The sequence below is a fragment of the Manis pentadactyla genome, chromosome 10 (assembly GCF_030020395.1).
Source record: "Manis pentadactyla isolate mManPen7 chromosome 10, mManPen7.hap1, whole genome shotgun sequence".
NCBI classification, from domain to species: Eukaryota; Metazoa; Chordata; class Mammalia; order Pholidota; family Manidae; genus Manis; species Manis pentadactyla.
The window spans coordinates 48,881,570-48,895,102 of record NC_080028.1 but is presented as its reverse complement, the minus strand read 5'-3'; the positions used below and the strand labels follow the sequence as shown (position 1 = coordinate 48,895,102).

The following is a 13,533-nucleotide window of genomic DNA, read 5'->3' as shown; positions in this document are numbered from 1 at the left end:
TGTGAGTTCAATTACTGTAACCCATTAACTTTATGAGAGGAAACATATGGAAAGAAGAAGATAGGGGTAGAGTCCATGAAATCAACTTTGCATGTGTGCAATATGAGGTATGTGTGGCTATTTACAACTCAATTTTAAAAAAGAGATCACTATTGGATACACAGCTGAAGAATTATCACATTTAATTCTATTTGAAATCTGAGGACTTAATTCATATACCCCGCCAAAATGTATATATACTTTATGTACAGTGTGACAAAAACCTTGTTTTATTATAGGAGTTGAACATAAAATTATAAATGATAATGCATTTTGGAGAGTCTTTATAGCAAGTCCAACTTATTTGTTATGTAATTGTGATTTATCAAGGACCAAGCTCAAGCAAAGATATGAAACTGTTAGTGAACTTTAAGATTTCAGCTTCAAAATAGAAAAGATGTATGAGAGGAAAAAAATTTTAAATATTGATGGCATTGTAATGTACTGCCAATAAAACCAATATAGAATATAAACAAAAATTTAAAATAAATTTAGAAAAATGCAATGGAAATATAGAATCTACAAATTATTGCATTGTGGCATAGTTAAATTGATCTATAAGAAATTTCAAAAACTACAAAAAGATACAAACTAAGTCCACCAATACATTAACAACATTAATTTTGAAATTAAAAAATAAATTTCTTGTGAACCAGTTACCTGTGTGTCATTGTTGATCACTACTGAACTTTGACATCCCTATATTCTAATAACATAACTGATTTTTTCATGAAAACTGGACAAAAATCAGAAGATACATTATGGGAAACCACACAGTAACAGCATTCATTCTACTGGGACTGACAGATGATCCACACCTTCAGGGTCTGCTTTCAATATTTCTATTTTTTGCCTACTTATTAAGTGTAACTGGGAACCTGACTATCATCTTACTTATGTTAGTAGACTCTCATCTTAAAATACCAATGTAGAGGCGGAGCCAACATGGCGGCGTGAGTAGGACAGTGGGAATCTCCTCCCAAAAACATATATACTTTTGAAAATACAACAAACACAACTAGCCCTAAAAGAGAGACCAGAAGACGCAGGACAGTGGCCAGACTGCAGCTACACCAGCGAGAACCCAGCGACTGGTGAAAGGGGTAAGATACAAGCCCCGGCCCGGCGGGACCCGAGCACCCCTCCCCCCAGCTCCCGGCGGGAGAACAATAGGCAGAGCGGGGGAGACGGAGCCCAGGACTGCCGAACACCCAGCCCCAGCCATCCGGGCCAGAGCGCAGACACAGTATATGCCCAGGGGGCCCTGGATACTGGGAGAACAGGGAGTAAGACCTCTGAGCGTGTGCTGAAGCTGATGCCCCTGTGACAAAGAAAAGCGGGGGCTTTTTGAAAGTCTTAAAGGGACAGGGACTTAACAGCTTGACGGAAAAAACCCAGGTCACAGTACAGCAGCTGGAAATTACAGGGAAAACCGGGTGCACTAACCCCCTGGGCAACAGCTCTGAGACCCCTCACGGAGGCAAACAGTCAAGCAGCCCCCCCATCCATCACCCCACCGGGCGCTGCGAAAGCAGAGAAGCAGCCTGAGACAAATTCCGCCCACAGAAAGGGAAATTTCTCCCTCCCGGCCAGGCAAGACACAAAGACCCACTCTACACGCAATTACCCAACACAAGCCACTAGGGGTCGCAGTTGCCCCAGTAAAGAAAGGCCAGTAGTAAGTGAAAATTTTGGCCCTCCCAGCTGACAGTCAATAGCACCTGTCAACATGAAAAGGCAAAAAAATATGATTCAGACAAGACTAACCCAGACAGCTTCGGCATCTGCTACATCTTCCCCTGAGAAGGAATCTGGGGAGATAGATTTAGCCAGTCTACCTGAAAAAGAATTCAAAACAAAAGTCATAACCATGCTGATGGACTTGCAGAGAAATATGCAAGAACTAAGGAAGGAGAATTGAGAAATAAAACAAGCTCTGGAAGGACTTCAAAACAGAATGGACGAGATGCAAGAGACCATTAATGGACTAGAAAACAGAGAACACGAACGCAGAGAAGCTGATGCAGAGAGAGATAAAAGGATCTCCAGGAATGAAAGAATTTTAAGAGAGCTGAGTGATCAATATAAAAGAAATAATATAAGAATCATAGGCATTCCAGAAGAAGTAGAGAGAGAAAAGGGGATAGAAAATGTCTTTGAAGAAATAATTGCTGAAAATTTCCCCAAACTAGGGGAAGAAATGGCCTCTCAGACCACAGAGGTACACAGAACTCCCATGACAAGGGATCCAAGGAGGGCAACACCAAGACACATAATAATTAAAATGGCAAAGATCAAAGACAAGGACAAAGTATTACAAGCAGCCAGAGAGAAAAAAAAGGTTACCTACAAAGGAAAACCCATCAGGCTATCATCAGAATTCTCGACAGAAACCCTACAGGCCAGAAGAGAATGGCATGATATACTTAATGCAATGAAACAGAAAGGCCTCGAACCAAGACTACTGTATCCAGCACGAATATCATTTAAATATGAAGGAGGGATTAAACAATTCCCAGACAAGCAAAAGTTGAGGGAATTTGCCTCCCACAAACCACCTCTACAGGGCATCCTACAGGGACTGCTCTAGATGGGAGCACTCCTAAAAAGAGCACACAACAAAACACCCAACATATGAAGAAGGGAGGAGGAGGAATAAGAAGGGAGAGAAATAAAGAATCATCAGATTGTGTTTATAATAGCTCAACAAGCGAGTTAAGTTAGACAGTAAGACAGTAAAGAAGCTAACACTAAACCTTTGGTAACCACAAACTTAAAGCCTGCAATGGCAATAAATTCATACCTTTCAATAATCACCCTAAATGTAAATGGACTGAATGCACCAATCAAAAGACACAGAGTAATAGAATGGATAAAAAAGCAAGATCCATCCATATGCTGCTTACAAGAGACTCACCTCAAACCCAAAGATGCGCACAGACTTAAAGTCAAGGGATGGAAAAAGATATTTCAAGCAAACAACAGAGAGAAGAAAGCAGGTGTTGCAATTCTGGTATCAGACAAAACAGACTTCAAAATAAAGAAAGTAACAAAAGACAAAGAAGGACATTACATAATGATAAAGGGCTCAGTCCATCAAGAGGATATAACCATTATAAATATATATGCACCCAATACAGGAGCACCAACATACCTGAAACAAATATTAACAGAACTAAAGGAGGAAATAGAATGCAATGCATTCATTCTAGGAGACTTCAACACACCACTCACTCCAAAGGACAGATCCACCAGACAGAAAATAAGTAAGGACACAGAGGCACTGAACAACACACTAGAACAGATGGACCTAATAGACATCTACAGAACTCTACATCCAAAAGCAACAGGATACACATTCTTCTCAAGTGCTCATGGAACATTCTCCAGAATAGACCACATACTAGGACACAAAAAGAGCCTCAGTAAATTCCAAAAGATTGAAATCCTACCAACCAACTTTTCAGACCACAAAGGCATTAAACTAGAAATAAACTGTTCAAAGAAAGCAAAAAGGCTCACAAACACATGGAGGCTAAACAACACGCTCCTAAATAATCAATGGATCAATGACCAAATCAAAATGGAGATCCAGCAATATATGGAAACAAATGACAACAACAACACTAAGCCCCAACTTCTGTGGGACACAGCAAAAGCAGTCTTAAGCGGAAAGTATATAGCACTCCAAGCATATTTAAAAAAGGAAGAGCAATCCCAAATGAACGGTCTAATGTCACAACTATCAAAATTGGAAAAAGAAGAACAAATGAGGCCTAAGGTCAGCAGAAGGAGGGACATAATAAAGATCAGAGAAGAAATAAATAAAATTGAGAAGAATAAAACAATAGCAAAAATCAATGAAACCAAGAGCTGGTTCTTCGAGAAAATAAACAAAATAGATAAGCCTCTAGCCAGACTTATTAAGAGGAAAAGAGAGTCAACACAAATCAACAGTATCAGAAATGAGAAAGGAAAAATCACAACAGATCCCGCAGAAATACAAAGAATTATTAGAGACTACTATGAAAACCTATATGCTAACAAGCTGGGAAACCTAGGAGAAATGGACAACTTCCTAGAAAAATACAACCTTCCAAGACTGACCCAAAAAGAAACAGAAAATCTAAACAGACCAATTACCAGCAACGAAATTGAAGCGGTAATCAAAAAACTACCAAAGAACAAAACCCCCGGGCCAGATGGATTTACCTCGGAATTTTATCAGACATACAGGGAAGACATAATACCCATTCTCCTTAAAGTTTTCCAAGAAATAGAAGAGGAGGGGATACTCCCAAACTCATTCTATGAAGCTAACATCACCCTAATACCAAAACCAGGCAAAGACCCCACCAAAAAAGAAAACTACAGACCAATATCCCTGATGAACGTAGACGCAAAAATACTCAACAAAATTTTAGCAAACCAAATTCAAAAATACATCAAAACCATCGTACACCATGACCAAGTGGGATTTATCCCAGGGACGCAAGGATGGCACAACATTCGAAAGTCCATCAATATCATCCACCACATCAACAAAAGGAAAGACAAAAACCACATGATCATCTCCATAGATGCTGAAAAAGCATTTGACAAAGTTCAACATCCATTCATGATAAAAACTCTCAGCAAAATGGGAATAGAGGGCAAGTAAATCAAAATAATAAAGGCCATCTATGAAAAACCCACAGCCAACATTATATTGAATAGCGAGAAGCTGAAAGCATTTCCGCTGAGATCGGGAACTAGACAGGGATGCCCACTCTCCCCACTGTTATTTAACATTGTACTAGAGGTCCTAGCCACGGCAATCAGACAAAACAAAAAAATACAAGGAATCCAGATTGGCAAAGAAGAAGTCAAATTGTCACTATTTGCAGATGACATGATACTGTACATAAAAAACCCTAAAGACTCCACCCCAGAACTACTAGAACTGATATCGGAATACAGCAAAGTTGCAGGATACAAAATCAACACACAGAAATCTGTGGCTTTCCTATATACCAACAATGAACCAACAGAAAGAGAAATCAGGAAAACAACTCCATTCACAATTGCATCAAAAAAAATAAAATACCTAGGAATAAACCTAACCAAAGAAGTGAAAGACTTATATTCTGAAAACTACAAGTCACTCTTAAAAGAAATTAAAGGGGACACTAACAGATGGAAACGCATCCCATGCTCATGGCTAGGAAGAATTAATATCGTCAAAATGGCCATCCTGCCCAAAGCAATATACAGATTTGATGCAATCCCTATGAAACTACCAGCAACATTCTTCAATGAACTGGAACAAATAATTCAAAAATTCATATGGAACCACCAAAGACCCCGAATAGCCAAAGCAATCCTGAGAAAGAAGAATAAAGTAGGGGGGATCTCACTCCCCAACTTCAAGCTCTATTATAAAGCCATAGTAATCAAGACAATTTGGTACTGGCACAAGAACAGAGCCACAGACCAATGGAACAGACTAGAGAATCCAGACATTAACTCAGACATATATGGTCAATTAATATTTGATAAAGGAGCCATGGACATACAATGGCGAAATGACAGTCTCTTCAACAGATGGTGCTGGCAAAACTGGACAGCTACATGTAGGAGAATGAAACTGGACCATCGTCTAACCCCATATACAAAAGTAAACTCAAAATGGATCAAAGACCTGACTGTAAGTCATGAAACCATTAAACTCTTGGAAGAAAACATAGGCACAAACCTCTTAGACATAAACATGAGTGACCTCTTCTTGAACATATCTCCCCGGGCAAGGAAAACAACAGCAAAAATGAACAAGTGGGACTATATTAAGCTGAAAAGCTTCTGTACAGCAAAAGACACCATCAATAGAACAAAAAGAATCCCTACAGTATGGGAGAATATCTTTGAAAATGACACATCCGATAAAGGCTTGACATCCAGAATATATAAAGAGCTCACACGCCTCAACAAACAAAAAACAAATAACCCAATTAAAAAATGGGCAAAGGAACTGAACAGACGGTTCTCCAAAAAAGAAATACAGATGGCCAACAGACACATGAAAAGATGCTCCACATCGCTAATTATCAGAGAAATGCAAATTAAAACTACAATGAGGTATCACCTCACACCAGTAAGGATGGCTGCCATCCAAAAGACAAACAACAACAAATGTTGGCGAGGCTGTGGAGAAAGGGGAACCCTCCTACACTGCTGGTGGGAATGTAAGCTTGTTTAACCATTGTGGAAAGCAGTATGGAGGTACATCAAAATGCTCAAAACAGACTTACCATTTGACCCAGGAATTGCACTCCTAGGAATTTACCCTAAGAATGCAGCAATCAAGTATGAGAAAGATCAGTGCACCCTTATGTTTATCACAGCACTATTTACAATAGCCAAGAATTGGAAGCAACCTAAATGTCCATCGATAGATGAATGGATAAAGAAGATGTGGTACATATACACAATGGAATACTACTCAGCCATAAGAAAAGGGCAAATCCAACCATTTGCAGCAACATGGATGGAGCTGGAGGGTATTTTGCTCAGTGAAACAAGCCAAGCAGAGAAAGAGAAATACCAAATGATTTCACTCATCTGTGGAATATAAGAACAAAGGAAAAACTGAAGGAACAAAACAGCAGCAGAATCACAGAACTCAAGAATGGACTAACAGGTACCAAAGGGAAAGGGACTGGGGAGGATGGGCGGGTAGGGAGGGATAAGGGGGGTAGAAGTAGGGGGGTATTAAGATTAGCATCCATAGCGGGGTGGGAGAAAGGGGAGGGCTGTACAACACAGAGAAGACAAGTAGTGATTCTACAACAGGTTGCTACGCTGATGGACAGTGACTGTAAAGGAGTATATAGGGGGGACCTGGTATAGGGGAGAGCCTAGTAAACAAAGTATTCGTCATGTAAGTGTAGATTAATGATTAAAAAAAAAAAATGCAGTTCCTATGTGGTGACCTCTAATGAGTTCTACACAATGATATAAAGGACATATAAAAGTGTAGGCAAAGGGTCTGTTTGTGTTTATACAGAGGATCAAAGCCTAATTTGGCTACCCCGAAAATGAACTAAGAAACGATATGAAAGAGAACTTCCAACATCAGCACTCTCGGGAAGACTCATGCCAGAAGATGATCATCAAAAAAACCCCAACAAAGATCCACGCACTGCTACAGCTGTAGATGCACTCATCCCACCAGCTACTGGACTTGCCATGGGAATGAAGGAGATATCTAAGCTGGCCTGTGCATACAGTAAAACAACAAATTTGACTGGATCTATACTGTTGGAACTCAACCAAGAATTAGGAGAAGTGCAAATTGTAGTGCTCCAAAATCTTACAACTACAGACTATTTACTGTTAAAAGAACATATGGGATGTGAACAGTGCCCAGGAATGGGTTGTTTTAATTTGTCTGATTTTTCTCAAACTACTCAAATTCAGTTAGATAATAACCATCATATCATTGATAAGTTTTCACAAATGCCTAGGGTGCCTAACTGGTTTTCTTGGTTTCACTGGAGATGGCTGGTAATTACAGGTATGCTTTGGTTATGTAACTATACTCTTATTATGTTAATGTGTGTGCGCAATTTAAGTAGTAGCTTAAAATCTATACATGCTGAAGTTACTCTACAAGAAGATATGTCAAAGAAATAATCAATCTTCCCATGTTTTCTCCCGCCTGCTACTTCTATAGCTTTTCTTCTTTCTTCCTAATTACAACGAATTCTTAAATAGAATTCGTGCCTCATATCAAATTTACCGAGTATCATAACTCCTCCAAGTGGTAAAGATACCTCAAGAAAAATGCTGGGCATAGAAGCCACAGGGCATAAATATGCAAAGAAATAAAAAGCAAACCATTTCAAACAATAAGGCTTCTCTCTCACTTACCAACTTAACATTTCCCTGTATGGCCCCGGAAGATGACTGGTTAGCCAGAGACGGGTAAGATTCCTCAAGGGAGGAACAACCTAAGACAGGCACAGTCGCAGGGGGGTCATCAGGTGAGAAATTGGGGATCAACAGAGGTGAGGCTTAGAACCTCACCCCCCCTGTTCTGAGAGAAATCTTCTGCATATGTGGATGTTTTATTGCCCTTGTCTAGCTTGGATTAACACATAGTCTACAGGCACACACCTGATCATCTACATTTGCTCTCTTACAACACTAAACTATGTTTTCTACCTTTATGTTGTATCTACCTACCACTTCAGCATCTTATTAAAAATAATAAAGAGAGAAATGTGGTATCCACATATAAATCAAGTATAAAAATCAAATGTGTATTCATATTTGAACTGACTGTTTATAGTTCATAATGCATGAGCAAAACGAAAAGTTTCTGTGATGACTGCCCTTGTACTGTTCACCATGTAACTTATTCACTATGTAAGAATTTGTTCTCCATGTAAGAACTTGTTCGTTATGCTTCAGAAGATTGGAGACTGACGAAAATTAGGCTTGGGGTGGATTAATGATTGTGCATTGAGCATTGACTCCCCTATACAGAATCTTATTGTTGTTAACAACCATTTGATCAATAAATATGAGAGATGCCCTAACAACAACAACCAAGAAAAAGTACACACTTCCAATTGTAAAATAAATAAGCAACTGGGATGTAATGTATAGCATAAGGAATATAGTCAAAATATTGTAACAACTTGGTGTGCTGATAGCTGGTACTTAGAATTATCATGTATATAAATGTTGAATCACTGTGTTGTACACCTGAAACTAATGTAATGTAATACTGTGTGTCAACTACCCTTCAATAAAAAATAATTATCTATAAAAAAAAAAAAAAATACCAATGTACTTTTTCCTACAAAATTTTTCCTTCTTAGAGATCTTGTTCACATCAGCTTGTATTCCTAGATACTTATATAACCTATCAACAGGGGACAAGACTATTACCTACTGTGCTTGTGCCATGCAAGCATTTTTTACTGATCTTTTTGGAGTAACTGAATTTTTTCTCCTGGCCTCCATGTCCTATGACTGCTACGTGGCCATCTGCAAACCCCTGCATTACATGACCATCATGAGCAGCAGAGTCTGCAGAAGATTCATCCTTTCCTGTTGGATGGCTGGCTTGTTAATCATACTCCCACCATTTAGCTTGAGCCAAAAGCTGGAATTCTGTGACTCTAATATCATTGATAGCTTTCTCTGCGATGTATCTCCCTTCCTGAAGATTTCATGCTCAGACACGTGGGTCATTGAGCAGATGGTTATAGTCTGTGCTGTGTTGACCTTCATCACAACTCTTCTTTGTGTAGTGCTCTCCTATGTATATATAATCAAGACTATTGTAAGATTCCCTTCTGCCCAGCAAAGGAAAAAAGCCTTTTCTACCTGTTCTTCCCACATGATTGTGGTTTCCATCACCTATGGAAGCTGTATCTTCATCTATGTCAAACCTTCAGCAAAAGAATCAGTGGCTATTAATAAGGCTGTAATAGTACTAATTACTTCCATTGCTCCTATGTTGAACCCCTTCATTTACACCTTGAGAAATAAGCAAGTAAAACAAGCCTTCAGTGACTCAATCAAAAGAATCACCCTAGTCTTTAAGAAGTAAAGGAAGGCCAAAGTTACTATTCAAGTATCTCATAAGAGATTGACTTTCCAGAGCATACATCATTAAGTTCCTAAAATAATTTGCTTCCTCCTAATCTCCAGCACTTCCCTTACTTAATAAGGTTACTTCTTGCAAACCTCTTTTACTGATGTTATGTTAATAGTTTTCTGAGGGACAAATATTCCACACCATATCCAGCCTTACAGAAAGTGTAAACAAAAAAAATTTTTTAAGGCAAAATGTAAATATTAATAGAATATTAGATTTGCAATAAAACAAGTAAGTAATAATGCTCATTTTGACTATTTTATCCATAGCTTCTCAAAATATCTCTTGATTGAATAAAGACACATTTATTAATGTTGAATAACCGAAATAAGACACAGAACAAAACTTAGAATAATCCTGTCCACATGTAGCATATATCACAGAACAAATGTATATATACAGTGTTAAAATAAATTAGCATCACTGTTAGAATCATGAGACAAAGTTTACATGCAAGACAATTGAAAGAACAACTCATGAAAATTATATATAGCTTATGCAGAATTTATAAGGATGAAATTATTAAAATCACAAGTAAGTTTCATAAATAAAAGCTCTTCTCAAAAAGCGTAAGAAGTCATTTTTTAAAAGACAAAAATGAGGAATTAATGTGATTTATTGGTAATGCAAAAAGCATCTAAAAACCTGAAGCAGTGATTGAATCTTCAAATCCAAACTGTAACCTAAGTTAGCGAGCAGGCAACAGCAAATCAAAGAAAACTTGATGTAATCATGGAAAAATTATGAAAAACCAACAAAAATACATGGCATCTCAGCCAATGTAATACATTCATAATTAACACAACATATACATTGCAGGACTAAAATTGCACCAATTTTGGTTGACTAGGAGCTATAAGCCCAACAAAATAAAAATGTTAATTTTTTTTAGATTATCCTATGAACAAACACAGACCACAATGAAGGTGAACCCAACAGCACAACACAAATGTCATTTAAAAGAGTATTAAAAATTCGATTCACTCTGAATACCTTACAGAGAAGGGCTTTTCAGGACAATGCTGCTTCCTAGAACAAGACTCTGCACTCAAGTAGACAGGACAGGCAGTGGGGAGAAGAAAGCTGTCCGTGCTCTCAGAGAGTTCCTTCTAATAGAGAAAGAATTCTCTTGCAGCTAATGCGCTAACAGTTCCATTATCATTTCTCCCATCTTTTCTGATGTATTGTCTCTAAAATTCTCCTGGTCCAAAATTGTCCACTAACTTGGGCCCCTTTTTCAAACCTTCCCACGTTTTCTTCCCTAGCCTCTTTTGCTGAAACCCTGATTTGATAGTCCTCTGAATTGCCGCTTGTCATGTAGTGGCGTTTTTTATAGTTCAACGTTTTTCTCTGTTGCTTTTGATTTAATTTTCAGCTTTCTAAAAGCTTGCAGGCAACCCCAGACCCTCCACGTACCACAGAGGGACTGGAAGCTGCTCTGAGTCTGTTGCAGGAGTCAGGGCCCAGATGCTCAGCTTGGACAGTGATTAGCATGGTTCTAGGCCTCCTGCAGTTTGCAGTTCTGGGGGCCCCTTTACGGAGTCTTCTCATGCTCCTCAAAATGTCCAAGAGCTAAAAATACATTAATGTGAACAGCTGATATATTGTGTGTAGTTTTTCTGTGCTTTTCATAGGACTAAGCACTTTTTTCATCACTAAGTCTTATTTCATCTCCAAAATGACTGCCGGGACATAAAAATTTCATCCTTGTTTTTAAAAATGAAGGAAATGAGTTGGGGGAGTTCCTTGAGACTTCATTTAAAACCAAGGTATGACTCAACTGCTCTACTTATTCAAGTCATGCTTTTCTCAAAATCCTTAAAAAGTTTAAGAGACTTCCCTCTTTTTAACTAATACACCAGCACACTGAGGAAATAGTCTCCTATTTGTATAATAACAACTCATAAGCAAAGTGTGGAAATCTTTCATTATATTCAGAGAAGGGGATTAGGAAATTACGGAAAAAGAGACAGCATTTCAATTGGTTAGACTCTCAAATTTATTCCATCTTCTCAGATAAGGTTTATACTATAAATATATATGTGTGTATATTTTTATATATTTACATTTAAATACATAAAAAATATAGAATATAGATGAATATGCAATATATTTATAGATATATTTATTTACATGTATTAGAATAAAATATAAATCAGTGGTTTCTGGAAAAGATGCTAGGAATGTTCCCTAGATAAACTCCCTTAGGAGACAGATGAATTCCTGCTCAAATTAAAGTGCAAATGCTGTAAATTAAAAGTCAGTGAGTGGAATTTCTGGTGAGTTTCACTGTAGTTTACATTATATGTCCTGCCTCCAAAAGCACAAACACATACACACTCCTAGAACATCTGCAGTTAGATGAAGCCCGTAGGAGGTGCTGCAGCACCCTGTCCATACTGTCTCCCCATTCCTGCTGTGGTGTACACCTGCCTGACTTCTAACTACCAGGAGGCTCAGAAGACCAGGGTCTTATTTTCTGGCCACAGAGGCCTATTGTGCCCATTTGTGAGGCAGGCCAGAAGTGCCCCAAATCAAGACCCCTCAGAAGCAGCACTCATCCAATGACTGAGATGAATTAATACATAGATGTCCCTTCTCCCTTGTCAAGTGGAAGAACTCTCAGGCATCTGTCTTACTCTCGTCCTGAGCTTCCGCAGTAGGATGGAGACACTGAGTGACTGTGCGTGAGAACCTTGAACCCTTAGGATGCCAGGCACTCTGACCTGAAGAAGTGCACTCTTCCTTCCTAGATGCAGCAGCCTCCTCCTACTTGGAGGAGGTGTAAAGTCCTCACCAGAGGCAAATGCCTTGGAAGATGATAGTTATTTTCTTTAAAATCTGTCCTTGCCTCAATTAAAGGCTTCTGTAACAACACCAAGGACCAAGTCCCCACATGGCTTTCCTAGGGAGTATTTTCCCTTCTTTAGAAGGAAAATAATTATTCACTGAAATAGCTAATACATACTTCAGATATCAAGATAACGCATAAGAATGGATTGTGAGGATGCTAGACTTCAGTGAGGGTTAAATGAAATGCTGAATAATGGAGAAATTATTGATACACGCCAACTCTTGAGTGCCTCAGGATGTACCATCTTAGCAAAACCACCTGGAGCCACCCAAAAGTACTGCTAGTCTGCCTCCTTGAAGCTTGGACACATTGAGGCTTATAGCAAATGGGGTGGAGATGCCAGAACAGCTTTACACAGTGTTTTTGAGTGGTGCAAAGATGTCAAAGAGTTAGAAATTCTGGGCTGGATTTTCTTTCTTTCTTTCTTTTTTTATTTTAGTATCATTAATATACAATCACATGAGAACATTATGGTTACTAGATTTCCCCTATTATCAAGTCCCCACCACATACCTCATTACAGTCACTGTCCATCAGCATAGTAAGATGCTATACAGTCACTACTTGTCTTCTCTATGCTATACTGCCTTCCCCATGTCCTCCCCTATGTTACATGCGCTAATCATAATGCCCTTTATTCCCCTTATCCCTCCCTTTCCACCCACCCTCCCCAGTCCCTTTCCCTTTGGCAACTGTTAGTCCATTCTTGGGTTCTGTGAGTCTGCTGCTGTTTTGTTCCTTCAGTTTTTGCTTTGTTCTTCTGCTCCACAGATGAGTGAAATGATTTGGTACCTGTCTTTCTCCACCTGGCTTATTTCATTGAGCATAATACCCTTTAGCTCTATCCATGTTGTTGCAAATGGTAAGATTTGTTTTCTTCTTATGGCTGGATAATATTCCATTGTGTATATGTACCACATCTTCTTTATCCATTTGTCTCTTGATGGACACTTAGGTTGCTTCCATATCTTGGCTATTGTAAATAGTGCTG

At 38.7% G+C, this 13,533-nt stretch overlaps 1 protein-coding gene across 1 annotated transcript; it reads left to right on the top strand.

The window, feature by feature from the left end:
* Positions 1–800: 800 nt before the first annotated feature.
* On the top strand, positions 801–9,640 carry LOC130679081 (olfactory receptor 6C2-like). The gene is made up of 2 exons (XM_057486797.1): positions 801–955; positions 8,860–9,640. The coding sequence occupies exons 1-2, from the start codon at positions 801–803 to the stop codon at positions 9,638–9,640; spliced, it is 936 nt and encodes a 311-aa protein (XP_057342780.1).
* The last annotated feature ends 3,893 nt before the right edge of the window (positions 9,641–13,533 follow it).

Coding starts and splice junctions, on each gene's coding strand:
- LOC130679081 (XM_057486797.1), top strand. CDS start 801: ATGGGAAACCACACAGTAACAGCATTCATTCTACTGGGACTGACAGAT. Junction 956..8,859: donor ATGTTAGTAGACTCTCATCT/TAAAATACCAAT, acceptor ATAAAAAAAAAA/AAAAATACCAATGTACTTTT.